The 27554-nt window shown below is 52.4% G+C and overlaps 13 protein-coding genes across 13 annotated transcripts; 3 read left to right on the plus strand and 10 right to left on the minus strand.

Annotated features, from left to right (window-relative positions):
- Positions 1-1570: 1570 nt before the first annotated feature.
- Positions 1571-2674, minus strand: J4E79_003417 (uncharacterized protein; the record flags this gene model as incomplete). Its single annotated transcript, XM_049352311.1, has 1 exon — positions 1571-2674. The coding sequence occupies one exon, from the start codon at positions 2672-2674 to the stop codon at positions 1571-1573; it is 1104 nt and encodes a 367-aa protein (XP_049213782.1).
- Positions 2675-3499: 825 nt separating this feature from the next.
- J4E79_003418 (uncharacterized protein) lies at positions 3500-5218 on the plus strand (the record flags this gene model as incomplete). The annotated part of the gene is made up of 2 exons (XM_049352312.1): positions 3500-4070; positions 4122-5218. 2 exons carry the CDS (start codon positions 3500-3502, stop codon positions 5216-5218), a joined length of 1668 nt encoding a protein of 555 aa, XP_049213783.1.
- A 123-nt stretch (positions 5219-5341) lies between these two features.
- On the minus strand, positions 5342-7009 carry J4E79_003419 (uncharacterized protein; the record flags this gene model as incomplete). Its single annotated transcript, XM_049352313.1, has 1 exon — positions 5342-7009. One exon carries the CDS (start codon positions 7007-7009, stop codon positions 5342-5344), a length of 1668 nt encoding a protein of 555 aa, XP_049213784.1.
- A 1275-nt stretch (positions 7010-8284) lies between these two features.
- Positions 8285-10390, plus strand: J4E79_003420 (uncharacterized protein; the record flags this gene model as incomplete). The annotated part of the gene is made up of 1 exon (XM_049352314.1): positions 8285-10390. The coding sequence occupies one exon, from the start codon at positions 8285-8287 to the stop codon at positions 10388-10390; it is 2106 nt and encodes a 701-aa protein (XP_049213785.1).
- Positions 10391-10637: 247 nt separating this feature from the next.
- Positions 10638-11711, minus strand: J4E79_003421 (uncharacterized protein; the record flags this gene model as incomplete). The annotated part of the gene is made up of 1 exon (XM_049352315.1): positions 10638-11711. The coding sequence occupies one exon, from the start codon at positions 11709-11711 to the stop codon at positions 10638-10640; it is 1074 nt and encodes a 357-aa protein (XP_049213786.1).
- Positions 11712-12808: 1097 nt separating this feature from the next.
- J4E79_003422 (uncharacterized protein) lies at positions 12809-14122 on the minus strand (the record flags this gene model as incomplete). The annotated part of the gene is made up of 3 exons (XM_049352316.1): positions 12809-13672; positions 13729-14004; positions 14102-14122. The coding sequence occupies 3 exons, from the start codon at positions 14120-14122 to the stop codon at positions 12809-12811; spliced, it is 1161 nt and encodes a 386-aa protein (XP_049213787.1).
- A 1491-nt stretch (positions 14123-15613) lies between these two features.
- Positions 15614-17635, plus strand: J4E79_003423 (uncharacterized protein; the record flags this gene model as incomplete). The annotated part of the gene is made up of 1 exon (XM_049352317.1): positions 15614-17635. One exon carries the CDS (start codon positions 15614-15616, stop codon positions 17633-17635), a length of 2022 nt encoding a protein of 673 aa, XP_049213788.1.
- Positions 17636-17953: 318 nt separating this feature from the next.
- Positions 17954-18892, minus strand: J4E79_003424 (uncharacterized protein; the record flags this gene model as incomplete). The annotated part of the gene is made up of 1 exon (XM_049352318.1): positions 17954-18892. The coding sequence occupies one exon, from the start codon at positions 18890-18892 to the stop codon at positions 17954-17956; it is 939 nt and encodes a 312-aa protein (XP_049213789.1).
- A 555-nt stretch (positions 18893-19447) lies between these two features.
- On the minus strand, positions 19448-20127 carry J4E79_003425 (uncharacterized protein; the record flags this gene model as incomplete). The annotated part of the gene is made up of 3 exons (XM_049352319.1): positions 19448-19648; positions 19698-20056; positions 20106-20127. The coding sequence occupies 3 exons, from the start codon at positions 20125-20127 to the stop codon at positions 19448-19450; spliced, it is 582 nt and encodes a 193-aa protein (XP_049213790.1).
- Positions 20128-20422: 295 nt separating this feature from the next.
- On the minus strand, positions 20423-21249 carry J4E79_003426 (uncharacterized protein; the record flags this gene model as incomplete). Its single annotated transcript, XM_049352320.1, has 3 exons — positions 20423-20611; positions 20705-21159; positions 21222-21249. 3 exons carry the CDS (start codon positions 21247-21249, stop codon positions 20423-20425), a joined length of 672 nt encoding a protein of 223 aa, XP_049213791.1.
- A 588-nt stretch (positions 21250-21837) lies between these two features.
- Positions 21838-22687, minus strand: J4E79_003427 (uncharacterized protein; the record flags this gene model as incomplete). The annotated part of the gene is made up of 3 exons (XM_049352321.1): positions 21838-22020; positions 22072-22433; positions 22480-22687. The coding sequence occupies 3 exons, from the start codon at positions 22685-22687 to the stop codon at positions 21838-21840; spliced, it is 753 nt and encodes a 250-aa protein (XP_049213792.1).
- A 445-nt stretch (positions 22688-23132) lies between these two features.
- Positions 23133-24307, minus strand: J4E79_003428 (uncharacterized protein; the record flags this gene model as incomplete). Its single annotated transcript, XM_049352322.1, has 3 exons — positions 23133-23318; positions 23372-24006; positions 24115-24307. The coding sequence occupies 3 exons, from the start codon at positions 24305-24307 to the stop codon at positions 23133-23135; spliced, it is 1014 nt and encodes a 337-aa protein (XP_049213793.1).
- A 621-nt stretch (positions 24308-24928) lies between these two features.
- J4E79_003429 (uncharacterized protein) lies at positions 24929-25577 on the minus strand (the record flags this gene model as incomplete). Its single annotated transcript, XM_049352323.1, has 2 exons — positions 24929-25415; positions 25468-25577. 2 exons carry the CDS (start codon positions 25575-25577, stop codon positions 24929-24931), a joined length of 597 nt encoding a protein of 198 aa, XP_049213794.1.
- Between the last annotated feature and the right edge of the window lie 1977 nt (positions 25578-27554).

Consider the following 27554-nt stretch of genomic DNA (forward strand, 5'->3'; position numbering starts at 1 on the left):
AAGTGGTTCGCAGTCGCTACATCTTCTCGCGCCGCTATAAAATATTGCTGCTATCATCCTATCGGTAAACTGACATTGATGCAGCAAACGGAAGTGGACGGAAGCCAGCGTCATACAATGGATGCTTCTCGATCCGACCCTCCACCGGCATTCTAAGTACCAACGGAGTCATAGGACAGTTCAAGTGAGTTAGCAAGACTAATGACTGCTTGCAGCGACTGACAGACGTCCTTGTCTTTTAGCAAGTTCGATATGCCCGTATTCTTTGGTCGAGATGTATCAAAGTTTGCAGATTTCATATCAGTATGGTACGGGAATTCTCCCATGCTTCGACAACCTTCGAATGTCAGTCATGGTTCTATATCTTCTCCCCAACTAAACTGTACTAATGCAAGGCTAGACGAGGTTCAGAATTCTGTATCCCCAAGACTACCTCCCCACTTCCAATATGGCGCAGTCTTCGCTTATCGACAATTTCGTCACGGGCTTGGAGTATGCTTTGGGAACTACAAGGACCATCATCTCCTTAGCAGATCAATGGAGCCTAGAGTGCCCAGATGGAAACGAGAATGCCGATCTGGCGGAATATCTTCGACTTGTACGTACTCCTCGTACCTCAATACCAGGAATAGCTTTACTGAATCATTGGCAGACCGGAAGTTACCCGTACTACCATGATTCATATCACAATCTACACGATTTCCGTAAGCTATACGAGGAGAAACACGGAAAGCCGCCTTTTGTTCACAGAGCGATGCATTGGCAATGGTAGGTGATATCTTGTTGAACACATAGCTTTGATTCACACTAACCGCCGACTGACAGGGATGTGTCGAAGAAGATTACAGTAGAAGAGCGAGACTTTTACTGGCGACGCTCTGAGCTATACCGAAAGTGGCTTCTAGACAGGGTCTTTGATACAAACAACAAAGACTGCATCACCATTATGGTATTTCCGATCGAAGAAGGAAGGCCCAACTATCGCGACGCGGTGCTACCGTAAGTAAAACAGATATACTGCAAGGACTCTACTCACTTACGTACATATAGACCTTACGCCATTCTCAGCGGGTATTCGTCGTTGAACATGTCTCCTATGCTACGCGCTCCGGAGCTCACTGCAATAGGTAAAGTGTCGTCGAGCATGTGTATTACATGTACTAACACTACTGCAGTCGGTGAAATCACGTATCATTCGACCGTGACTCAACGTGAAGAGCCTATGCCAGTGGCTGCATCGATCATAGGAGCCCCAGGTAAGCTAAAAATACAACAGCAAATCGTCCGCATGCCCGGTCTCTGACTATGCAAGGAACCGATATCATCCTGGCCCGTTTAGTGCAGAAAGGCTTGGAAGCCAGAAACTTGCCGATCAGAGTGAAGACGGGCCGGTCAGTATGTTGAAGAGGGTAGCTACGTGGATAGAGAAGTGAACAGATTGTTTTCGCCGAGAGAAAATGCACATATAGAAAACATCTAATTGATTGAAAAATCGTAGTAAACTCCGTGCTTCTCTACCGAGAAAGTACCAGGACAGCAAACCTTCAAAACGATGTGCCAACTCTCAGCATCACTTCAGGCTTACAACCACCTTCCTTGCCGAAACACCCTTCTTCTGTATTTTCAAAGCTGCTTGGATGGCTTCTAGACCCTCTCCAGCAATGGTTGGCTCTGGAGCTGCTCTGAATCGGCCAGTCGCGAGTGCCTCAGGCAGGAAGTCAGCGTACACGGCTTCGCCAACAGGGGAATGCGCCACCGATCCGTACACAAAACTTGTCTTGATACCTCTCAGCTGTGATTTGATGGTGATGGACATCATCGAAGTGGCGAAGCTCCAGACAATCTGCAGTGCGACAAATCGCTTCGGTTGAGCCGGGATTGGATATGTCGCCATCGCAATGCGCTTATTGCCTTTACATTTGCCCAGGACGTCTAGACAATGGAAAACTGCGTTTTCTCCAATAGACAAGGCTCCCGCGCACTCTTTCCCTTCCATGGCCCCGACGATCTTGTCGACTGTGGAGGGGTCGTTGTAGTCGAAGACTTTGCTAGCACCGAGGGATCTCATGAGATCGAAGTTCTTTGGCGAAGATGTTGTTATGACTTCGTATCCAGCGGAAACAGCGAGTTGAATAGCGTTGCAGCCTACGCTAGTCGAGCCTCCCCATACAAGGACGGTCTTTCCGGTCGGTTTCGGGTGAAGTTGAGGATATTGCAGACCGAGCTGATCCTTCTCGAACAGCCCTGCTGCAGCGGTAGTGAAAGCCAGAGGTATCACTGCAGCAGATTCGAATGACAAGCTGTTTGGAATAGACGATGTGTTCCTTTCCAGGAGAACGGGAAACAGCTGGAATGCTCCGTATGCCGCGCTGTTGATCTTCTTGTCTGTACTGTGCGCCTGACCTAGAACACGGTCTCCTAATTTGAACCGTACCACTTTGCTGCCGACCTGAACCACTTCGCCAGCGACATCAAAGCCGAAAACAAAAGGATATTTGATCCAACCGAACGCCATACTGGTGCCCTGGTCTTGCAAAACCCAATCGACGGGATTGATCGCTACTGCGCGATTCTTGACGACAATTTCGTTAGGTCGAGGTGTAGGGAATGGCGCTTCTGAGACTTCCATACGTTGTTTGGGTGCTGGCATCCATGCTGCGAGATTGGTAGGCATCGTGTTGGAGATAACCTTGGAACGGCTCGAAGAAGTGGTTATGCGTTGACGAGATATCGAATGATGAGATAGACTGAATTATCTTTCTTTGCAGCATTCTCAACACCTTCATTCCTTTCCATCTTATACTTCTACCAACTCCTGGACTTGATGCCTGCTTGCAATGCAATCTCGTGGACGCGGAGCATTGCACCAATCAGAGGCCAGCGGACGTCCGTTTGGGCCCACATTTGAGCCACCTGCCGTCCGTAGGCTTACTTCGATTACTCTGACGCACACGACCCCAATAGGAAGAATGTGCGATTTAGTGTAAAAGCTCTGGTAAGATATGGCCCATGTATATAGCCGCCGACCTAAGTTCGTCCGTGCGTTTCGTGCTTATGTTGCCACCAAGATCACTACCTATGGTCAGCATGTCCTAAACACTTCATCATCTCCTAAGTACGCCTGAAGCAAACCAGAGAGATGACAAACTCGCCTATTTCCTCGGAACGACTGCTAGAGAGAATGAGAGGTCGGGAGAAGGCCCAGCTATCCTGTGATTTCTGCAGGAAGAGAAAGTAAGGAAGTGATTTACCTCATTACCAAGACACCTAACAGGAAATGTCTAGACTTCGATGTGATCGAAACAAGCCTTGCGGGAGCTGCATTCGACTAGGGCAAGTGGCAGGGTGCAGCTTCCCTCTACCCCAACTTCCGCGAGCTCCACAAAAAGACAGACCGATAGAGAGCGCCACGCGAAAGGCGTTCGAGGAACGAATTGATCAGCTGGAGTCGCTCGTCCGGTCTTTGCTTGACAAACAAGAAAAACTCCCTGATGCTCGGATGCCGGGGAATCTGGCGACCCAAGAGACTACAGAAACCGTCGCCGCGGTGGATCCTCTCGTATGTGAAGCTGGACGGATAAACCTGAACGACCATCAGTCTTCATACGTCGAGAGTGACCACTGGAAAGCCATCCTGGATGAGATTAGTGACCTGAAAGACATGGTACAGGAACAAGTTGAAGAACCACAACATACTGAGCCAACACTCCCTGGAAATGACCTATTTCTTCTCCAAACATACCCAGTTACAAAAATGGATATCGTCGCTGCAATTCCGCCCCGCATAATTGTCGATAGCATGATCTCGAAATACTTCAAATGGGCGGACATGCCCGTCTCACTTGTCATTCACCGCAAGGTCTTTATCAAACAATACGAAGCGTTTTGGGAAGATCCGCTTTCGACGTCAACCATGTGGCTGACTATATTATACGGCATGATGTATACAGTAGCCTATTGTACGCTATTCATGAACGGCGGTGCGGCCTCATTGGACGAGACGACAGCAGCCGAATATCACAGCCTGATCATCATCTCACGAGAGAAGATGATACAATGTCTTAGGCTAGGTAACTAAAAACAGGGCTGTTGGCAATTGACGGGCGTCATAATACGCGTAGCGCTCAAGATGGGCTACCACCGCGATGGCTCGCATTTCCCGCAGATGAGTGTCTATGAGGCCGAAATGCGCAGGCGTACCTGGTACATCCTCACGCAATTTGACATCGCTTCAGCTTCTGAGGTCGGTCTTCCGCGAATCATAAAGGAAACTCAATGCGACACCGCTGAGCCGCGCAATCTCCTGGATGATGACTTTGACGATACGTCCACCGTCTTACCGCCTGCTAGACCACAAAGCGAGCACACGCTGTCCCAATTCCTAGTATACAAGAGCAGGATAGTCTCCGTCTACGGAATGATCTGCGACTTCACGACGTCATCGAAGCAGCGAGACTACGACGAAGCAATGCGCTTAGATACGCTACTTAACACAGCGTACGCCCAGAAGCCTCCCATACTCCAGTTGAAACCTATGCAGCAATCTATCTTAGACGGCGCAGAGCTCATCACCCGTCGTCTCTATATAGCGATGTCGTATCACCACGCGCAGATTACCCTCCATCGCAAGTTCATCATTCTTTCAAAGACAAACAGCAAATACCAGGTCTCTCATTCGACATGCATAAGCGCAGCGTTGACAATGTTGCGGCTGCAAGCAGAATTATTCGAACAGTGCCAGCCAGGCCGTATGCTAAATACCGATCGATGGAAGATCCTTTCCTTGATCCAATCCGAGTTCCTGCTGGCCACAACAGTCCTGTGTCTCAATTTGAATGATGATATGAAGAAAGGGCTGGTCGGGAAGGAAGTGGCGCAGAAAAGCGTGGAAGCACTCAAGAGTTCGAGAAGTGTGTGGGAACAGCAACAGGGCTTCTCGAAAGAAGCGCAAACGGCCGTGAGAGCGGTGAATGCTGTTCTGGGTAAATTGGGGAGGGACCCGAAAACAGACACCGATGAAGGTAATCTGGCAGGTGGAGAACATGGAGAGTCTTTCTCTTCATTCTCGGGAGACATCACTTCTGGCCCTAATCCGCTGGCATTTGAGGATGCCTCGCAAACGCAGCTTTCTCACAACATACCGGATGAACTTTTTGGCACAGCTTTTGACGAATTCTTGGTGATGGATCAAGAATTAGACGGATGGCTTCAGGTTTGAGATGAGGTTGATACATTACAAAGTCGGTCATCGTCTATCTCATAACTTCGGTAATATAGTATAGTCTTTTCCAGCTCTTCGAGAGCCCTACATCATATCTGTCGAATCGATGTACACCTAATCTTACACTGCAATCGCTTGGCTGCCTTGTTCGTCCTTCGGTTCTTCGTCAACGCCAAGACTTTCCATGATGCCTTTTGGAGCGTCTTCAGGTTTTGGCTCAGACTGGGCGGGCGGCTGCTCTACAACTTCGTCGAAGATTCCACCTTCGGGCTCTGTGCTCTGGCCAATGGCCTTTAGTATCCTCCATGCCCTCCTGAACTCGTCTCTGATAGCAACGATACCACGGTGAGTGACGGTCCTTGCGACATTGTGATCGGTCTCGAATGGATCTTCAATTGCGAACAGATACCGGTTCGTGACCTTCTTCTCCGCCGTAATTTTGGTTGTCGCGCTCACCCAGCCCTTGCTCTGCTTCGACAAGATTCCGCCAGGTGTTCGAAGGGACAGGACTTCGTTGGTCCAGTAGAACTGCGGGGGCTTAGGTCCGTAACCGTATCCAGATAAAGAAGCGTAGTACTGGAAGAATCCGCGGAGCAATGCACCAACGGACTGTGTATTTTGTGAAAGGCGACCGGATTGCGCGGCCTGGATAATTTCCGGCTCGTTGCGCCAGAAGCGGACTTGATAACCTGCTATAGTCGTGTTCTTGAAGAACTGCTCTAGAGCTACTGTGTCGCTCGGGAGCGGGACGGCGAGTTGGAGATTTGGACACACCGGTGGCTGGGCGACATTGACCAGATAATGCAGTACCATGAGTACCCATCCGTATGAAGAGAGTGTGCCAGAGTATGCACTGTTGACTTTTCGTCGCTTGGCCCATGACTTGACGAAGAGAACCATTGGCCGAACACGAGGGTCAGTCAGGGAGTAGCATCGGAGCATATGAGTGTTATGGATACCGAGTGGGTTTTCGAAGTTGATGTCACATTGGATACCACAACCCGTCTTTGGAAAGTCGAGGGGACCGACTACCTTCTCTCGCATCCACTGCTTCTCAGGTCGGTGATGCTGATCTTTCTTGGCCTTTTCATCGGTTCCGTTGCTGACGCTGTCTTCTGACTTGGTGGCCGACGTAATAGAGGTTTCCTGAGCGGTCTCAACTTTAGCAGGAGCCTTTTGCCGTTTCTTGGTAGTTGCCGCAGCACCTAGTGTAGGGAAGTCGTCACCAAAGTTAGGGCTGTCTGATTGCGCAGTAAGCTCTGAAGCTTTTGATCCATCAGCATCTACCAGCGGCTTTGGTGGTGGGGTGGCCTCTTGTGGCTTGTCTGAAGGGTACTTCTCCTCTTCCGGAAGCTCTTCCCACTTCTGGCGTTCCTCGGCGAGAGCATTATACAAGGTCTCGGTTGGCGTCTGGCATATCTTCAGAATTGGTACTCTCGTCCTCGTGAGTAGACGGCCACCCAGCTTGGCGTCGAGAACTGCCCGTTCCAGCAAACGCGGGATGCCACGATCAATGGCAATATCACTAGCCCTCGCTGGATCCTTCCATATCGGCACTACTGCCAGATCCATATCTGAGCCGGGCATACCAAAGCCGGAAGCTAGACTGCCAAAGCCTACCAAGGAGATGGTCGAGATATCACCAGAGTAGCCGCTGGCAAAAGCTTCTTGCATGATGGTTTCCAAGTGCTTTCGGAAGTCTTCTTTGGCCTCCGACTCGGATCTGGACATCTCCACCTTCGGAATCTCGGCTGCTGCTATTGCGTCCAAGTGTTCGACTTGGGCCATGGAGTTCTCTCGTGGTTGATTCATCGGTGGTCGAGGAGGATATTGACCTTGTGGACGGGGACGCTGTGTCGATGCTGGACCTACCGGGATTTGGCCTGGCAGTGCGACATTATCATAAGGCCGTTGCAAGATTCTAGGGGGCTGTGCACGTGGTGTACCATCTGCGTTCAGATTTTGTTGTTGATGGGGCCGCCCTCGCCCCCGTGAGTGATACTGTCGATTGTCTACCTGTGGGCCGTTTTGAGAGACATTGGGGCCTTGCTGGTCTGGGAAGTTTCGCGGAGTTTGTTGATATCGCTGATTGGGAGCAAAGCCTCTTCCACTCCCTCGGGCTGGCGCCGTGTTGGCGGAAGCGTGGGCGCGCCATCCCTGAGCTTGATCTGGAGTAGGACCTGGAGTTGTGTGGCTTTGACCGTTGCTACTGAAATTGTTGACGGTATCGTGGAAACCTCCGCGACCTCGACCACGTCCTCTCCCTTGGCCTCGTCCGCGTCCACGGTGTGGTGACGGGGTGTCTTGGCCAGACTGTCCACCGGCTATGCTAACGTTGCCGAGAATCATATTGCGCAATTGATTCTCGAGCCCAATGGGCTGTGATGCATTTTCCTGCTCCATGATGTCGGATTAGTTCGAACTCGTTCGCGAGGTAAGCAAGTAGTGGGGTATGTATCCGATTTGACGAAGTCCAGCAGTGAAAGAGGGGCAGTATGGAAGAGATCTTATTGAGGCCAAACTTGTATTCAGAGGAAGTGATTCTGGCGTCTTAAGCTGTGGATGTTTCCTAAGACTTTGGTTGGTGTGACGCGGGGCAGTTATGGCGACGACTATGGGAGTAAAGCGATTGGAGGGCCCCAGTTGGTGGATCTTTTAGGCAGACTATTCACACCAGGCAACCATGGGTGAATGTCTTGTCTAGTCAAAGCGATCAGGCCTCGGAAGGATTTGGATTAAACGTCCACGGTGACTCTTGCGCAATGGGTTGCTGGAAGTGCGCGATTCCTATGGTGGCTCATTCCTGGCGCAGCAACCGTGGAAGCGATGACGAACTGGATCGGGCAGTCGCTGAGTGGTGGCACTGTTTGGGAAGGCGGAGACGGCTTTCGCTGGAAACGGCCTTGGCACACTAAGGCACTAGCGTGGAGCTGTGACGTTCGCGCGCGACACAGGCCGAAGTTGAAGGAACTCCCTGGGACAAAGGTGACTGCGTCTCCCCACCCTCACTATCCTCTGCCCATCGCCTCTCGCTCGTGCCCCCATCCCACCGCTGCCTCCGACATGAACGGCAACATGAACGGGAACCCGCCGCCCGCCAGCGCGCCCGCTGCGCCCGTCGCCGCCAATGGCCAGCAGCCGCCTGTTCGTCGCCGTCGCCCACGTCCGCAGGCCGATGTCCTGCGCAAGCCCCGTCGCCCACTACAGAACATCACAAGGCCCATGGTCTCGTTGTCGCAAATGAACGAGGCCAAGAAGCCCGTCGCCGGGCCCGCAAGCGATGGCACGCAGTCCAAAGACGCGTTGCGACATGAGTTCATTGCTCAAGGCGCCAGCAGCTTCCCACTCATCGTAAGCCGCAAGGACTTGAAAGAGCTGCGACACCATGTCATGCGTCTGCAGAGCAAGACGCACGTCGACATCACCGACGACAACCAGTTCAAGACGCCCATCAAGCTCCACCGCCGAGATCCCCGCGCGCCTCCAAGCGGTATGGGCTCCACGTACGAAGAGGAAGACACGAAGGAGGACATGGAAGAAATGAAGGAGCGGGAGCGCATCGAGCTGCAGAAGGAGGAGCGTCGCAAGGTTCGCGAAGAGAACCAAGCCAAGATCGCTCCTACTGGCATGAAGAAGCCCCCTGCCTTCCACAAGAAGACGGAGCAAAAGTACCGGCCCGATGATACTCCAGAGGCAAAGAAGCGACAACTTCTGCGATACGAGGAGACGCTGCCATGGCATTTGGAGGACTTCGAGAACAAACAGACGTGGGTCGGCACCTACGAGTCGGAGCTGTCAGAAACACATGTCATGCTGTCGACCACCCGCCCCGGCGACCCCAGTACAGCAATTCAGATGGCCCCTATGGAGCGCTGGTATCGGTTCAACGTCAAGGGCAAGGTCAAGACTGGCGGCGATGATCTCGATAAGATTCTGGCCAAGGTTGAGAGAGGCGGCGGACCCAAGTTTTTCGCCGAACTCGAAGAGCGTCAGAAGCAGCGCGTCAACGCAGAGAACAATGCGAAGATGTGGAGCGGAGTCCGTACCCGTGTCGGCGGCGGCGCAGACGACGAAGGCAGGATCAAACGCGAGCGCCCCGACGACGACGCAACCGGATTTGTAAAGCGCGAAGCTGACGCGGACGATATCGACTTTAACCTTGAGGAAGACTTTGCCGACGACGAAGAGGGTCTGAATGGTCTCTTTGAAGGTGAAGAGCAGGACGTCAAAGAAGCCGCAGAAAAGCTCAAGCGAGACCAACTGCAGGCTGCTCTGTGGGATCGCCCCGATGAATTGGCCATTGCGATCAAGGAAGAACAAGAGCGGAAGGAGGCTGAGGAGAGGAGGATCCAGGAAAAGGGCACCCGAAAAGCCCTAGTCAAACGCGAAAAGCAATATGACTACCTCGACAGCGATCCAGAGAACCCGTACATCACGGAAAGTGAGTCCGACACCGACTCCGAGACGGAGCGTCAACAGGCCAAGGAAGAGGCAGAGAAGAAGGCAGCCGAGCAGAATGGCAAGGCACCGGAAGCTGGTAACGTCCCCTCTGGTGCATCTACCAAGGGCACCAATACCCCCTCGGGGAACCACAAGTCTGGCGAGAGCAAGAGCAAGAAGAGGCCAGGCTCACCCAACCTCTCAGAAGCTAGCGGCAACGAGTCCTCGCGCAAGAAGCACAAGAAGAAGCATGACAAGCTGGCTGATGGATCCCGGAAGTCGTCCCTTGCTAATCTCAAGGGCGCAGGGTCTGGTAGCGACAGTGAGATGACTGACGCCGGCAAGAAGCGGAAGAAGGACAAGAAGGACAAAAACCGCATCATGATTGGCGCTTCTCCGAGCGGCACTCCTGGTGCTAGCCGTGCAGGCAGTCCTACAGCCAGCGGCAGCCGCGCAGGTAGTCCCTCTGCAGCCTCATCACGGCCTTCCCTACCATCTGCCAAGGAGATTTACGAATCGTTGCCACCCCAAGGCATGAACATTCAGAATCTCATTGTCAAGTTCAAGGGTCGTGTTGACAAGACCAACACGCAGGTCTTCATCAAGCTCGTCAAGGCGGTGTCTAGCTTCGACAAGGCCAAGAGCTGGCTTACCCCTCTGGAGAAGATGCCCTCCGATGAGCACATTAACGCGTTTATGAATGCGTCAAACGCACCAAAACCTGCGTAGTTTCAGACCGCATTTGGTCAGCACGAGAGCGAATGCGATATCCAGCCGGTCCCTCGGTAAATTGCATTAGCGTAGGGGACGAGGGCAAAGGCTGGTAATGGGGAGATGTACGGGCACTACTTGCTCGGGTCTATCAGTACATAATACATGAATCGCAGAACATGGATTACTCTATGCATGTAGCGTTTTGTGATATGACGTTGAGGTATACTATCATTCTGCATAAACTCAAATGCTCTACCAACACTCATGCTTTTGGCTCTCTAACCCCACCTTCTTCAATACACTTCTCACTACCATCGCCGTCCTTCAATGGACTCTCGTGCCCCTCTTCCGCAGCAACTTCTTCCAATACCTTCTCGTTAGCATCAACGCCCATTTCTTCATCTCTTACCACATTTCTCCCATGCATCTCTTTATCCGCCGTCTTACCATCAGCACTATCCTTATCCTTCTTGATCATGCTCCAGCCACCCCTCCACCCAACCCATCTCTCCTCCCATGGACCTCTAGCAATGATAACAAGAAGCGCTGCGGAGATAAAACCTACGCTAGCACTCCCGCTCCCAATCCAGCCCGCAGCAGCGTAAATATGGTTCCCAGCCGCCGTACCAATAAGTTGACCACAGAACGTGGCGACCATGAAGGCAGTATTCACTCCGTTGCGCCGCTTAGGCTCGACGGAGTAGATGCTAGAACGATTCGCGATCTGCGCGGTTTGATTGCCGAAATCCATCAACAGTGCTTGAAGGACGGGACCTGCGACCGTAAAGGTTCCAGTGTAGGTGCCGAGACATATACCAATGAGAGAGCATGTGAGGCCAAAAAGCACGGAGAAATGTGGTACGAAGCGGTCGGTAACTGTACGCGCGTAGATGGGGGAGATGAGCATGCCTGCTATGCCTATCAGACCGAAGAGACCGATTGTCAGGGATGAGTAGTTGTATGGGTCGCCGGCGAGGAGGAATGTCAGCGTTGTCCAAAACGATGTAAATGGCGCTGAGCAGAAGAGACCTGTTAGACATGCCTGGACGAGAACGGGGTGGCGGAACAGCATTTTGACAATGTCGAGTAGGATTCTGAAGTAATTCATGCCGGGGTTGGTCGCTGGGTAATCTGGCATGAAGAGCCAGAGGAGGACGAAAATGATGTACTGGAGGGCAAATGCCATCCAGTATACTGCGCGCCAGGTAACAAAGTTTGAGATCGTTCCAGAGAGGACGCGGGCAACGAGCACGCCGAGCATCAGGCCGGACACGACAATGGACAGGGCTGCTGCGCGACATGACGGAGGAGCTAGGTCACCCACGAGTGGGAGCATGAGTTGTGGGGTTACTGTTGTTACCGCTACGATGAAGGATATGGCTGTGAAGGTCCCGAGGTCGGACGTCAGACATAATCCTAGCCTGTCCTATCGTCAGTAATCTTTTTCCAGAATGCCTCGGGTATGAACGTGGCATACCACAATGTCGCAGTGAACCCTACTAAGCCACATACGAACGGCCGTCGAGGCAACAAGTCTCCCAACGGACACAGAAAGAGTAGTCCAGCGGCATAGCCAGCTTGCATCACAGTGGGAATCTGCGCGACTTGCTCATAGCGCACGCCGAAGTCTGCAGCCAGTAGATTGAGGATGGGGTGGTTGTAGTAAAGGTTTGCGACTGTAAAGCCCGCGGCAAAGGCGAATAGAACGTTCACTGGGATGATGGTAATCAGCTGGAATCCTGCATGGTGTTCATCGAGGAGAGCTCTGAGGAGCTGCATCGTGAGGTAGGCTTTGTTCAAACCGAACTATGACATGAAATTTCGCATAAAGACGTACTGCTCATAGAGAATTGCGGTGGTTTATCCGGATCCCAGCGACAGTTCGGCGGCGTCCACGTCAAGATTGTGTAAATTCTTCTCCATATTGACTGCTTCTCTTCTTCCTGCTCTATTATGCCTGTATTCCGCTCTATTCCTTTTCGTGGTGGACGACCCGTTGGTGATGAGGCTGCTGTCTGCACTGCACTTTTGTCGGTGGCTGGTACCATACCTCGGCCCCCACCATCTTTTAAGTCGACCGTTGACATAATTCGGCTTACGTCACACACATGATATACTTCCAATAAGCTATCCAACAAGAAACGACGATACAAGCAGTAGCGGCGCGAAGCGTAGTACAGAAATAAGGATGTAGAAGTAAAGCAGATAAGATGCAGAAGAATCGAGGTACTGAGAATCGATGACGGGATCCTTCCTATTTCGACCAAGTTTGGCAAAGATCCATAATTGAGGAGCCGAGAATAGTTTTGAGCGAGGCTGTTATCCCCGGTATCACCGCCAATCAGATCTACCACGCTATCTGGATGTAGGGCATGACTACGGTTTTGCGACTTGAGAATATTGTTGGCATTGCGTCGCATATGCATCTCCCGTCTAGACAATGTCAACAATCTTCTCGTCTTCATCGTCTTCGGCATTTTCCAATTCCATCAGCTTCCCGCTACCACCTGCACTAGCCATGTCTGGTATATCCTCCTCTTCGCCTTCTTCTTTGCGCATGATGACCTGGACCACACGGTCACATGCTTCTTGGACTGATTCGTCATCGACATGCATGTGGCACTCTCTGACAATCGGGTAGACTTTGACGCGCCTCAGCACCTCTCTGCTTTCTTGCGTTGTACTCAGTAAAAGCAGCGTCTCAAGATGAGTCTTGATGATTTCGTGATCCTTCTCGCGCTCCTTGTCCGGCTCAAGGAGTTGTAGCTCATCCAGCATGCCCTCTGTGTCGTCATCTGCGTACTCTTCTGGGCCCATGAGGGGTAGAAGGATGTATGGAAGTAGGTTTGCACCGATAGATGGAGGTGGGAGATTCGGGTCGGGCGATAGATTCGATAGTAGCACGGGATGCGAAGGGACGTGGAAAGCGACGTTCTTAATCGCCGAAGCTACGCCAAGGCGGCGGATGTGCGAGGCGTGGTCTGTGAAGACCTGGATCTTGGTGATGGGGATTACGTTATCGTCGTGCTCTTGCGGTGTGGTGAGGTATTTGCGACCCTTGGGAAACTTGGCTAGATCGGCGAAGAAGTACGAAAGGTAGTCGAAATCTGCGTTCTTGTTATACGCGCCCTCTGCGCCCTTGACGAAGCAGTCCATGAGCTGATCCATAGCCCACGTTGACTTGGACAGTTCTTTTGGTATGTCGCGCTTCAACTCTAAAACGCGCTGTAGCGAGTCGTCCTTTGCCATGTTGGCGAGGAGCATTGCGATCTCGTTGGCGTTGGGCTCTTTTGAGTTCTGCAGCAAGTCAGCCCTTGACAGTCCTTGGCTGTATACAGGGGGAACTGACATACGGTTATCCGCGATAAGAGCGTTTCGAGGAAGTCGTCGTCCTTTGCCAGCGCCTTCTGGACCTCGGCGTCGGCGGAGACATTGATGAGGATGGTCAGGGCGTTCTTCGCTATGGGCGCATAGTCCTTGACGAGTAGCTTCAGGTCCCTAATAGGCTCTAGTTGGTTGCGCTTCCATAGGGAGACGTTCGCCTGTGAGTATCCGACAAGGTGGTCGGCCGCTGCATAGTGTGAGCTGTGTTCGGTGGTGGGGTGGAGGGGCTCGTCTGACCAGTCTGCCTGATCTGCGTGTTGCCGTGGTGCAGGAATTCCACAAGCTGGAAGCGAAGTATTAGCTGACGATGAACCCCAAAGTCTCGAGTACTTGGCTTCTTACCTCTTCTAATTCTGACGGCATCGTGGCTATGGCTGGCTTCGCGTGACTGTCGTGCGCCATGACGAAGGCCCAACTTTTTCTCGGCTGCACATCTCGCTTGTCGATAAGCCTAGCGCGCGTCCCGCATCTTCGCTGCGCGTTGTCGCGAGCTGCATGCCAGGCCACTGCAGCGACGTGATACCCGCTGATTGCTTCATCTAATGCATATTGCCCTGCCTATTCTTAACAAGAATGACCTGACCCCGTCATCGTCTTTCGACCACCAAGCCCTTGGACGCTTACCACCACAGCTGGGCAGCCACAGCTCCGTTGGAAGCTCGGCCTTAGTTCGGGTAACTCAGCACATTACCCAGCGACCAAGTCTTGTAATCAGGCCATCTTGCACAGTTTGCGTCCTGGTAAATTGTGCGATAAGCTGCCAGTGCGATGCCTGAGCCAGAGTTGTCTTGGTGTTAGGGCGGCTGCGTGCACCGCGACTCTGCAGCGTGCGAGCCCTCTTTACCGCCGAAAGCTTGGTGGCTTCAAGCCCCGACCCCACCAAACGCTGTTTCGCCAGGACAGGCCTTCATCCGCCAGCGCTGCAAGATCAAAGCCCGTGGAACTATGAAAACACAACATATTCATGAGTTCAATTCCGGCTACAAGAATAATGAAGAACCACGCCCTGACTTTCGTGCTGTCACAGGGCAGGTACGACAACAGACATCCCTCCCATAGCATTCATGATGCACACCGAAAGTGGCATGTTGGCAAAGGTTTTGAGCGCTCGAAATAGATCGACGACTCGCAGCGGGCCGCCGGACTGGCCACTTGTCACATGCATATGCTACCCCGACGCAGGGCAGGCACATACCGTCTACCAATCATCGCCAGATGCAGGCATTCTCACATCGCAAGCTAGTGCGGCGGGGAGTGTAGCGAGTGAACAGCGTTGGCGCTTACAGCAACCAGCAGCCAACCACCCAAAATATAACCGCCGCTCATCAATTCTGAGTAGCGCCGAGCCTTACACACATCTTGATTGGGCCCATCTGACCACCACCTGGCTGAGAAGAGGGTTTTCCTGCATGGGAAGTCGTCTTTGTACCGCTATTGCCCTGGCTGCATGCCACGGCTCTTCCGATGGCTCGGAGTGCCTCGCAGAATGCTCGTCTTATAGTCGTTATCCCCAGATTACCCGAGACGTCGTACTCCCGGTGTTGCTGTTCTCAGTCTTTGTTCTCTTCTCTACACAGCCGGTATCTGTTGTTTGGTCCCGCCAGTTATTTCGGGGTACCATTTATCAAAAGAGTAGGATAGCAAGCACTCATTATGGCTGGACCAGCATTCCAATTATTTCCTCCTCCTCGTGCTCCAAGACAGACGAGTCCCAGTCCGCGACCATCTCCTCACCCAAAGCCAGTCAGTCAAGAACCATTAGCAACAGAGAGTGCCGTAAGCGCCAAAACACCTGTTGATCTCCACGGACTTCTCATCCAAGTCAACTCTGTGCCAGTATCACCCTCCAACCCAATGGCGCCCCCGCCGGCCATCGCGGCCCCGCCAAGAGCACATATCCCCAGTCCACAGGCTACGACAACGCCAATGTCAAATACAACGAGTCGGCCATACTTTGAACCACCGCCTCAGCAAACTGCGTCCCCACAACTTGGACGGCAAGAAAGCTTTTACCGTGTACAAGAACGTCATGGCCATGATCAAATCGACGACCAGCAACGCACCGCCAGCCCAGATCCTGCTCGCGCGATTTCACCAGCTTTCTCCGAGGCTCAGACTCTGGTCCGAGCAAATAGCTCTGCTACAAGATGCATGTCACCGCAAGAAGAGATTCCGATGCGGTCAATGTTCCCAGTTTATGATCCCACAGTCCCTCTTGGACGTCAACCATATCAGCCAACCCAAGCGTCGCCCACACAGATACCTCGAACCCAGATCAGTCGTTCACCCTACTCTTCCGAGTCGTATATTCCTCACAACAACGTTCGCTCGAGCGGCTCGACAGCTCCTCCACCACCAAAGCCCTTCTTCACGCCATCCAACCTTCTTGACAATCTCTGGCTAGCCACTAATGGACAAGAACAGCCCAGTGTGCAGATGTATACCCTGCGAATGCATCGAGCAACAGCCTCAAACCCGACGGTCACCTTTGGTACAACGCCATCGTTACCATTCTACTCTGTAGCACAGTCAAACCTTGCAGGTAACCACGAAGTACCCAGCATCATGAACGAGCTGCTCATTCAACGACATCACCCCACCCAGCCGCGAGTCTTACCTATTGCTCATCTCGATCTTATCGCGCCTCCGTCACTAGACAATGGAGCGTTTAGCCCACAACAGCAAGAGGATACCACCCTTCTTACTAGCATATACCCAAAGCTGGCCGCTCTTCAGGCGCTTGATGCTGCTGCTAACTCTCCTGCTGCCTCGCGTATTGCGCTTTCAGACCCGGGCGCTCAGTCGCCCGCCGCACAGCGTCTGGCTGAAGATGTTCTAGCTGGTACTGCGCAACGTGAGTGCTGCGCTCTTGCCTGGACGAGGGACAACCCTCAACAACAAGCAAATCCTTGGGCGCAACATATGCCATCCGAGGGTTCATATCAGCTCCATCATCCAACATTGGGCACCTTCCCCATCTCCCTAGAAGGTGACTGTTCTGTCATCAATGCTCCTTCGACGAGACCCATCACGGCGTTTTACGGGCATAACATGCCCATGACACCACAAAGTACCGGACGCAAGCCAGCCTGCATCACTGTGCTAAACCCATACGTTCTCTCTCCAACGACCCCCCGGACAAACGCGTTCTCTCCGCTACCACCACCTCCGCGATTCGATGGCACGAGACCAGTATCTATGACACCTTCTGAGATGTCTGTTGGCCAACTTCCTACGACCACCGACGCTACTGCCGATGATGCCATGCTCGCACGTCTTGACTTCGCAAACGACGCTCTCATTCTCAACCTTGGTGCCCTGACACGTTTTGGCAATCCCTTCTTGGTTGATGTTCTTACATCAACGCTTCTGGCAGTCGCAGTAGCGGAAGCTACACGCGGCCGCAAAACACGCAATCGAAGCCAAGAAAACTTTGAGCCACCACCACCGAGCTTCACCCTGAACCATCAGAAAGAAGACACAGCAAAAGCCTTCAAAGACTCTTTTGTCGAGGGCTTCCAGGGCATCGGTGGGAAGTCGCGCCCGCCACTCTCGGGTAAAGGACTGAAGAAGTTTGCTTCTAGCCTGAAGAGTACAACAACTCGTAGCGATAGTGCGATGGGAAGTTTCGACAAGGACATTGAGTTGGGCGAGTGGTACGGACAAGACAAGCATACGAAAGCGAAAGCCACAAAATCGGAGAAGAAGGCGAAGAAAGCGAATGCTGATGACGAAAGCAAACTACCGCTGGTCGCACGTACAGTCATAACGGTGTTGACGTTTGCGTTCAAGGCCGTGGTGTTCATACTGAAGATTGCGTTCAAGATTGTTGCGGGTGTCGTCGTCATGATCACGCGGAATTTCAGCAAATTATAGGCGTCGGCAAAAGGGCGGGCTGTTTCTTACGACTGATGGCTTTGGGATCTTTTTCTTACTGCATGATACCATTCTTACTACATTCGCTGGATACCACTTAGGCCGCGCTGCACGCGTGGCGCATAGGAAATTAATTTCATACGCACGATTATCACGTAACGTCAATTGCTTGAGCTGGTCATCGAAAAACCAATGTGAAGTTGTGATCTGTTGACTATGGGTTTGATGGTGGTTCTGACATGTGGACCAAAGCCCTGGTTGGACGAACTTAAGAAGAAGAAATCAAGTCCAGAGCCCGCATCGTATCTACCAGCGCAGTTATGCAGCACCGACCATCATGTACTCCTCGCTCTCCGCCTCGTCCATGAGATCGTCCAGGATGTTGTCAGCATTCCGGTGTATATAGCTCATGGGACCTTCACCACCCTTCAAGTGCAATACGCTTCCGGGCAACAGGTCTCTGGCCTTGTGAGCCATGGCGACGGGACAGTTCTGGTCGTCCTGACCATGCCACAAGGTAAGCGGTACTCCATTCTCTCCAACGTATAGATGTCCAAGCTCAAAGCCCCAGTCGCTGCCGCTCAATTTGGCTTCCCAGCTTGCGCCTTCGCTTCCCTGGTGGAACGATTCTCTAGTCATGGCTACGTAGATGGGCCAGTTGGTGGTGTCGTGGATAGCTTCTTGGTCGGCGGGGTGACGGCTCCGGATCTCCTTGGCAATGATGTCCTCGAGGACTTTCGGGTCGTCATCGCGACTTGGCTTACCGATGGTGCTCTCGAACAGCGTGGTGGTCAGCCCGTTGACCCACGGCGCTGCCCAGAGGACGATGCGCGAAGGCAGCAACATGCCAGCTGTGCCGAACTTGACTGGATAGAGACCGCTGACGATGCTGGCTCCCAGCAGACGGTCCCTCGACACCTCCTTGACGCAAGCCAGTGCATAGGGCGCGCCTCCCGATACGCCCAGTACGTAGAAGTTGTGGATCTTGAGGTGATCTGCCAGGGCGAGCACGTCGGTAGGCCAGTCGAGGATGCGACGATTGATCTGGAAGGTCGACTGGCCGCTGCCAGGACGGTCGGGCGCGATGATGCGGACGTTGTGTAGGGCGCAGGCCGAGTGCCATAGCTTGCCTTCGTAGCGCGAGGATTGGCAGCCATGCATGAAGACTATCGTCTTCTGTGGCATCGGGCTGCCGTAGATGGCGTAGGAGAGGGTGCGGCCATCTTTGAGCTTCATGCGCTCATTCTCCTGCTGCATCGTATGCGTTGGGATTCGTGTTTGGTCGCGAGGGTTGCTGAGTTGTTCGTTGCAGCTTCTACGGGGGATGGAGGGGCGCGCAAGGCCACATTGCCTTCGCCGCCTGGGGTAAGCGCGACCGGCAGCGCATGGTGAAGGTTGTTTGCCTTGAGGGATATACCAGCAGATCGACGATACGGGTGAGTTGTGCAGAGCGGGGGATACCACGGGGTGAGCTTTGTTTAGGCCTCGCTAAGCTGCACTACGGCTGTGACGGGCAAGGCCTCCGAACATCTCGCCTACTAGTCCTGACTTCACATGCGTCTCCAAACATATTACACCAACATCGTTTAGATCAGCGACTCTAACTACTGCGTGGACGTGCAATCCCATCAAGGATGGTGTCCAGGTCACCTGCGCCCTCGCAGCCGGATAGCCGCGCCTTTGCTTACATCCCCACTCACGCCACCCAGACGAAAACGAGTCAAGAAAGAAGCATTACAAGGCCACCAAGAACTCCATCCAACAATCCAAATACCCATTGCATCCCAGTTTCCTGAAGCGCCAATGCTGCTACTACTTCCTCTTCATGTAGAGGGGGCGAAGCAGAGCCTTGACAAAGCCGTCCTCCTTAGCCAGATCCAGAGGGAAGATGCGGCTCTTCAGCGTATATGCACGGAAGAGCTTGTAGTTCTTGAAGACAATGACATCGTAGCGCTCGGGGTTGTCTAGATGGTCCAGGATGTTGAAGATGTTGACATAGACGCGTGAAAGAGCCTACGAGGATACGTCAGCAGAGCTATGCGACCGGGAAAAAAAGTGTAACCTTTTTGCACTGTGTTATAGAAGGCGGCGTAGGCTCGATCTTGACATCACGACACAGCTTCTGCCAGTTTTCCAGTTTCGACTTGTCACGGCCGTAGTGTCGAGACACCTCGAACTCAACAACCTCCGCGCGACGACGCTTCGCTTCGTTCTTGGACCAACCTTGGTGGATCGAAAGCTTGCTGAGTTTCGCTATGAGATCGTCCTCGGGATCTGGGACAAATCCATTAAACTTCTCTTGCGAGAAGTAGTCACGAACTTCATCAGAGGAACCGTCGTCGCTTGGAGGAGGAGTGCTACGGTCGCTCGAGGAAGCAGAGGCAGTTGCTACAGCTTCAGGTACAATGGAGACGCCTCCCTCTGTTCAATGTGAGCACATCGCTATTGCTTGTTTATGTACGCTACTCACTAGCGCGGCTTCCGCGAACCATCTGGCAGGGTCAGTAGTGCGCGCAACTGCGGCAGTCGCCAATGGTGCCCAGGTGGTTTCCGGAGTTCGCGCGACACTAACCAACAGCGACGTTGGGACTGTTGTGCACACGAAGAAAAGAAACGGCTAGAAAGTGTAAACACAATGTTTACGTGTCGCCAAGCGGCTGCTGACTCATACAAATAAGCAACTATCTTCTAGTCCCTTCCCTGTTGCACGGATCTGGTGTTGTAACCCCTGACATTGCTTCTGTTTGCAAGTGCAATTACGGCCCACGCGGATTCCTCCGGCCTCGATCACAACTTCCTTAACAACGCCCTGATGAAGCAATCTTCCTTCGCCTTCTTCAGCGGAAACACATTGCCCTGCAATGTGGTGTACGCTCGGAACTTGGAGTAGTTCTTGAATCGGATCACTTCCACGCCGATGTTACGATGGTCAATAAGGTTCATCAGATTGACCAGGACGTTTCGGCTGCCAAGCACCTACCCACGGTTAGCAGCAGACTTTGCATCGCTTACAACTCTCCTTACCTGTCTACACTGTGTTATACTGTCTGGTGGATCGCTGATGTGTACCTCACGGCATAGCCTCTGCCAGATCTCTAGCTTTGTTGTATTCGTTCCATATGCATAGCCGAATTCCTCCTCCTGGCATTCAGCCCAACGCCTCTGTTTCAGTCTGTTGCCCCAGCTGCGTTGTGCTGCTAGACGCTCGAAATTGCTCCTGATTCCGACCGTTGGATCGTGTACGAAATTGTCGAACTGCTGGAACCATGCGCCGCCCTGGTTTGGGGTGTCGGTATGAACATCATCGTCCGCGTCAGCATGGTTTGACGCCGCTGAGACCGCCTGCAAACTGGTCCACTGCTTCCTTCGAAGCTTATCACCCCAGTTGCGCTGTGAGGCGAGACGATCAAAGTTACTCCTGGTGCTGGCACTTGTGTCGTATACGAAGGGTGCAAACTTCTGGAACCATACGGCGACCTGATTTGTGTCCTGGGCAGTTGAACTGTTTGGGTTCGCAGCAGAGGCTGCGGTGTCTAAACAGGTCAGTTAGAGTGTGTAGCGTAAGATTTCGACAAACTTTACTCACGGGCGCGGCCGGTATGGTGACCGGACATGGCGGATAGTCTAGGAAGGTAAGTGAGGTTCTAGGGTGGTGGAAATAACCCAGGACTCCTTAAATCGATACGTGGGTGCATATGGGAAGCTGCAGCAAACCGAGATGAGCAGACAATCGGACCATTGAGGACGTGGAAGACCCGAGATCCCTGGCGCCACGTCGGCAACGAGCTGGAACATTCTGCCAGTATTCTCTACAGGCATAGTTGCATAGACTCCAATGATGTGGGTGGTGGCTTTGGGGTTTGAACATCGAATGAGCCTCGATCGCATTGAGTGCCTGCTGCACGGTGGAGCAACTGTGCCGCATGTATGCATGTGCATAGCAGGGAGAGAGAGTAAATAGAAGCCCTGGGTTAACGTGAAGAGCTACTGAATTCTACCTAGGAAGAAAGATCCCTGAACATTATCCGGCATAGCACAATCTTCCATAGGTAGATGAGACCCTTCAGAATACCGCTTGAAGTAACAAAGCCTCCGATCTCTCTTGTACGAAGTCAAGGGTAGATCAAACCATGATAAGACTTCAGCGTGACGAGCTAGGTACTCTCGCCTGGCCGCAGCGAATCATCTTGATGCCTGTGCCTTCAGAGTACTTCCTTGAGAAAGATGGGCAAGAATGTGTCTCCCTTCGCTTCGTCAAGGGGATATCTGCGACCATTTAAGGTGTATTTCCTGAACTCCTTGAAATCTTGGAAGACAAACACGTCAGAGCCTGTTCGCTGCGAGTCAAGGAGATCGTAGATGTTGACCAAAACCTCCGCAAGTACCTGAATACGTGTCAGTAACTGAGTGTCATGACAAAGAGGAGAGTAACATACTTCCATGCAGCCAGGAATACTATCTGGGATTATATCGAGGCTGCAAAGGCGACAGAAGTCTTGCCAACGAGCCAGGCTACCCAGGTCGCTGCCCATGTGGGCTTCCCAATCGGCATCGAAGATCTCAATCCTGGCCTCGCGGCGCTCTTCACGACTCCAGCGCATGTGTTTGCACAATCTCCAGAACTCATTGTTGAAACTTGCCGTATGGTCGGGGAAGAAGCCCTCAAACTGATACCAGATGTCGCTCGCACGAACGCCGCCACTGTCGCTTGGAGTGGGCGTAGCATTTGACACCGAAGTACCAGTAGCATCATCGGGGACAGCATTGGCATCTGCCTCATGGGAAGTTGACAGAGAATCTGGGATCTGTCAGTTTTGTTGTAAAGTCAAACACTGTCTACTCACCGAAAGCGCGCCAGATGTAGACCTCGCCGAAGCACTCATGCCAGTGGTCATTCCACGTCTCTTCTCCGCCGACCCAACCCATCATCTTGGCTAGAAGACAGAATTGGCGCTTGGTAGAATCGTGGGTATCGAGTATGAAGACGCTGTCCTGCGCCCAGTTGCGAAACAGCGACTTCTGGGCATCTGAAGCGATTACTTTCGAAGCCATGGTGAGTTGCTGTCGTAGTCACTTGCGCTGGCGGCTGCGGGGTGTGTCGTGACTTAGAGGAAGTCAAAGAGGTGGACCAAAAAGAAGGGCAAGATATCTACCAAAAGCGTACTAACAGAGTGCGTGAGCGGTGAAGATTGAGCGACACCTCAAGATCGGTGAACGGTGAAGGCACGTGATTGGCATGATAGAAATGCGAGAAGCTTCTACACACAACGTTTTGTCACTGCAGAACGAGATGAATTTTCAAAATTATTCCGATTGATTGGAGGAGAACGGTAGCCATGTGCAGAGTTTATGACGTTTGGTCGTCACTCCAACGAGAGGCTGCATACCATCGCGAGCACCATCTTGTTCCCAGAATCAGATGTACCATGAAATGCCTAGATGTGAGAAGCCACACGCATGTCTGATTACCCTTAGAAATCCAGATAGATCAATGCAACTACAACTTGGACAGCAAAGCGGCCATGCAGCCTTCACCAGCCTTAGCACATTGCCTCGGAAAGGTGCCCTTCTTGCGGACGCTTTGACGAAGCTCGCGGAGAGTCTTGTATGTGATGACCTTGATCTCCGGATTGCGCATGTGGTCGATAACGCTGTAAAGGTTGACTTTGAGAGGCCGAAGCGCCTATAAATTGTCAGTGGCGTGCTTTTGTGTGGGCTCATAGATGATGTGCTTACGTTCTTCGCCTGGGTAACAGTCAAAGGGATCTGCTTGACGCCCATCTCCTGACATAGGAACTGGTAATATTCAAGCTTGTCAACGTCGTCCCCACCCCAGTAGAACTCAACCTCGCTAGTGAGCAGCTCGACTAGGTGCTGGCGTTTGATACGTCCCACCCAACCTTTGGTGCGAGCTAGACGTTCGAACTCTGACTGAAAGGACGCATCTGGGCGGTGCACGAAGTTGGTGTATTCACCCCATGCTGGGTTTTCGTCCCACTCTAGCGATGAAGCCTCTGACTCAGCGTCACTCGACTCTGTAGCCGTATCCGGGATCTCAACGCCCCCAGAAATCTCCTCCAGGGACTTGACCGTATCAAGGGACAGTACGCTGTTTTGTAAGTCGGTGCTATCCGAGAATTCTGTGTTCGGTGGAGGTTGTGGGCTGGTGGAAAGACCTTCGGCTTCGTGTGACTGGTCGCTGTTGATCGACCTCACACTTTCGAAAGAATTCGCCGACGTACGTGAGATGACCGAGAAAGACGACGTGTCAGAACCAATAGAGAGACTTCGCATGCGGTCTGTGAGATCGATCCCACCAGTTTGAGCAGTCACTTTCTTGACTGCAGTGCTATCGGTTGTTGTTGACTTGTCTGATGCCATGTATTAGTAATGGCTTGCTTGACACCGCCTTTCCGACTTCCTCGCATCGTGAGGGAAGCATCATCAAACATGCATTATGCGGAGCGAGCTGAACTTACGACGAAGTCCCCATGTATATTTCTCATCGAAACACGCTTCCCAGTGATGGCACCATTGGGTATCTCCGCCGGTCCATCCCTTTGCCTTTGCCAGGCGCGCGAACTCGGCCTTGGGTGAATTGTTGTCATTGATGACATGATCGGTGTCCTTGGCCCATTCTTTGAGAAGCAGTTTCTGGGCTTCGGCGGCCATCTTGACAGCAGCAGAAGATAGCGCGCTGATACAGCTACCGTCCGCTCCTATCGCGATGGTCTTGAAGTGTCCACGGGTTGTTGGCGGAATGGTGGGGTTGGGCTTAAAAGTGAGTAAGAGACAACAGCGGGAAGGGGTGCGAAGCACTCGTCAAGTAGTTGGGGGAGGCAGCTGTGTGGGTAATGGAGGGGCTGCAGCGGACTCTCCCAGGGTTTCGCATACGCGCTCACACGTGGTTGCGAAGCTTGAGATCCGCTTTCGGTTAGCGTTTGATGCCGGATTTCGGCCTATTCGCGCCAAGCAGGGCGTTTGCAAGGCACACTCATCACTGCATTCCAGTGAATGCTTTGACAGATCGCACAATACTAAAGACGCATTGATATGGTAATTGCTCCTGCTGTAACATCATTGGTTACTAAGATGCCGAGCCCATCCAAGATGTCCGCCAGTGCTTACATGCCGAGATACATCCGAGCCACATCGCCTACATGCGTGTTCTGCCGCGCAATGCAGCGAACTTCCCAAGACGCGACTTCGAGCCTCAAATTGACTTCTTCATCGCCCGCTTATCATTTCGTATGCGCTCCTCCTCGTCCACTGTCGCGTTCTCCCCATCTCATTTTAGACGCTCGTCTGAAAGGTGGCATCAGATACCTCTTGAGCCTTGCGTCGATTTGTAGCTGCTCGAGTCCGTCCGCGACTGTCGACAAGCGCAGCAGACTTCTCAGTGACAACTCTGGTAGCTGGAAGCTCGTAGGAATCGTCGCTGTCATTCGCGCTGCCGTCCGCACTGTCGTACACGGAACCCTCTAATTCTTCATCTGCTGTATCTTCCGCTTCCTCATCATCATCTTTCCCTTCAACCTTGATTTCTTTCTTGACCTCGCCAACCTTTTCCAACTCCTCGTAGGCTTCAAAGTCTGAATCGACACAATTCTTAGCTAGAGCCTTCATTGCTGCCTCTTTGCGAGCGCGGTCGAGTGTAATCTTGAGTGGTTTAATGGGAAAGCCCTTCGGTTGGCGCAGCTGGAGATCATTTTTACGGAGGCGAGCCTTGGGAGTACCGAGGTCCCAATCCGTCTTTAGGAGGATGGGCATTACGAGAGTGCTATTGATATTCTTAGCTTGGTCTGTCTGGTATCTTGTGAATACACGCTTACCCATTCGGCGCGGGTCCATCGGAGGGTACGGCAGGGTCTGAGAGCGCTGCGCCTGAGTCGATACGAGGCTCTTCATACGCCTTCTTTGGTGCTACTTTGACACGAGCCATGTTGAAAGATGCCGAGATGTTTAGGTAAAGTGGGAAGCTGATGTGCTGACGTGCGTTGCTGGGTATTGTCGCAACAGTGGAGTAGGAGCACAGAAGGGAACGAAAGGCAGAGCAGCCTAGCGAGCGGATACACAATTAATTTCACGTCACGCTAGCTGAGCTAAGACGTCCTAGATTGAGCGTTGTAGTCAAAGTGAAAGTGAACGTGGAAGTTGGCGCAGTCGTTTGGTACCAAAGTCATATTGAGCAGACTCGGGATAAGGAAACGAGCGTGACGCACGGTGCGACAATGCGGAGAATTCACCCAAGTAATGGGGACGGAAAGTGCATATGCTCAGTCTTTAAAATACTTGTTGAGTCCGTGGTGTTCCCGAGGAAGTTGGGAACGTGGCGCCCGTTACATGCACGACGCGGTGGTCGGGGAAAGCACCCTCAAGCTGGGCTCTTAGGCAAGAACAGAATTTCCACATCTTGCTGCGCAGACTGCGCTACTTTTCATGACATGAACGTATCCCATATCGTCCTGGATGCGTCCGGTCGATCGCTGAAGTCGGGTTGAAGGGAAAACCGGTGGCCACATCCTCTGGTAGCGTTGACGAGTGATATAGCCGAGAAGAACCTAAGAATATCATCTGATCTATATTAGCTCAACGATCCTGACTAGAAATGTATATTCACCATGGGTGCTCTGCACAATGACTAGTGACACTCCACATGGCTCTCGACCCCATGTGAAGCTCATCGGCCTTGCTGTTCCTCATGGGGCAAGGCAGTACCTCCATCTGCAAAACGTCATCGGACGTGTGATTTCAATAAGAGCAAGAGGATATGAATGGACTTTACTCGAGAATGCAGTTGCGCAGATGTGCAGCGCAAGCGCGTTGAGGCGCAACGCGTGAGACACGCGGATCATTTCCTCATTCGACATGGCTCCACTCGGCGCGGCGAATGAAGCAGCCATCACGCCGGCAATGGAGAATACACGATACAGTGCGTGATGTGCAACGAGATCCACGTTCTTGACGTAATTACCATAATTGTTCAGCAATACCTAGTTTGAAGCTGATGGCTCCATGAACTCTAGACTGAGGGGCCATAACAAGACCATGCGTAACCACCAGGACCAGATATCGATGTATCAGCTCTGCATATACTAATACCTCCCACCCTCCAAACGTTATCCATACCTAGCTCTCTACCCTTACCCCTCGCCAGGTTTTCAGGTACGGATCACGGTACGGATACTGCTTCCACTCACGTTGCGCGAGTGTGAAGGCGTTCTGAGCGAACTTGTGGCCTGGTCTTGCTGCCTCGTAGCTGCGAGGCTACGCGTGCGAGCTGGGATCAAATACGTGGAAGCGATGTCTGGGACTGGTGATGTCATCGGTGTCGATGCCATAGTTCCGCCGATACCTGTTCGAGATGTTGGCCAAGCTGTGCTGAACGTCGCATTGCGGGTGATGGAACAGCTCATTGGCATAGTGGCAGCGAATGGGGTTTTCAGAGCTGGCTTGCGTGGTGGACCCACAGATGGGACGACAGGCATGCTTGACGATGAAGCAGTGCTGTGTCGTCGTTCAGATTGAAGCGAGGGCTGCGTAGCATCGTTGTGTGAAGAGGCTGTTTGAGGATCTGGCGAGAAAAGAGCTGGCGAAGTTCGCTCGGCGAATACATTCGCTGACAATATTTGCGCAATGTGCGCGCTGGATGTCGAGCGTCTGCGATTCACTGGTGCCTTCAAGTAGCATCCTTCTATACCTTCCACTCGTTCCGCAATCAGTCATCAAGGTGGCGGTACAAAGTGCCTCTCATCTCAACACATGTAGTGCAAGATGCGTGTTCTATTCTGCGCGCTTTTAGTACCGCGGTCTATCTATACAACGCCTATTCGTAGGCGTAAGATGCAGAAAGGTAGAGATTAAGGTTTATTATTATCTATACATTGTTTTTTAGCGTTTATACATGCGTGCTTATTAG

This window comes from Alternaria viburni (genome assembly GCF_023758015.1).
Source record: "Alternaria viburni strain BMP 2772 chromosome Unknown scaffold_5, whole genome shotgun sequence".
Taxonomy (NCBI): Eukaryota; Fungi; Ascomycota; class Dothideomycetes; order Pleosporales; family Pleosporaceae; genus Alternaria; species Alternaria viburni.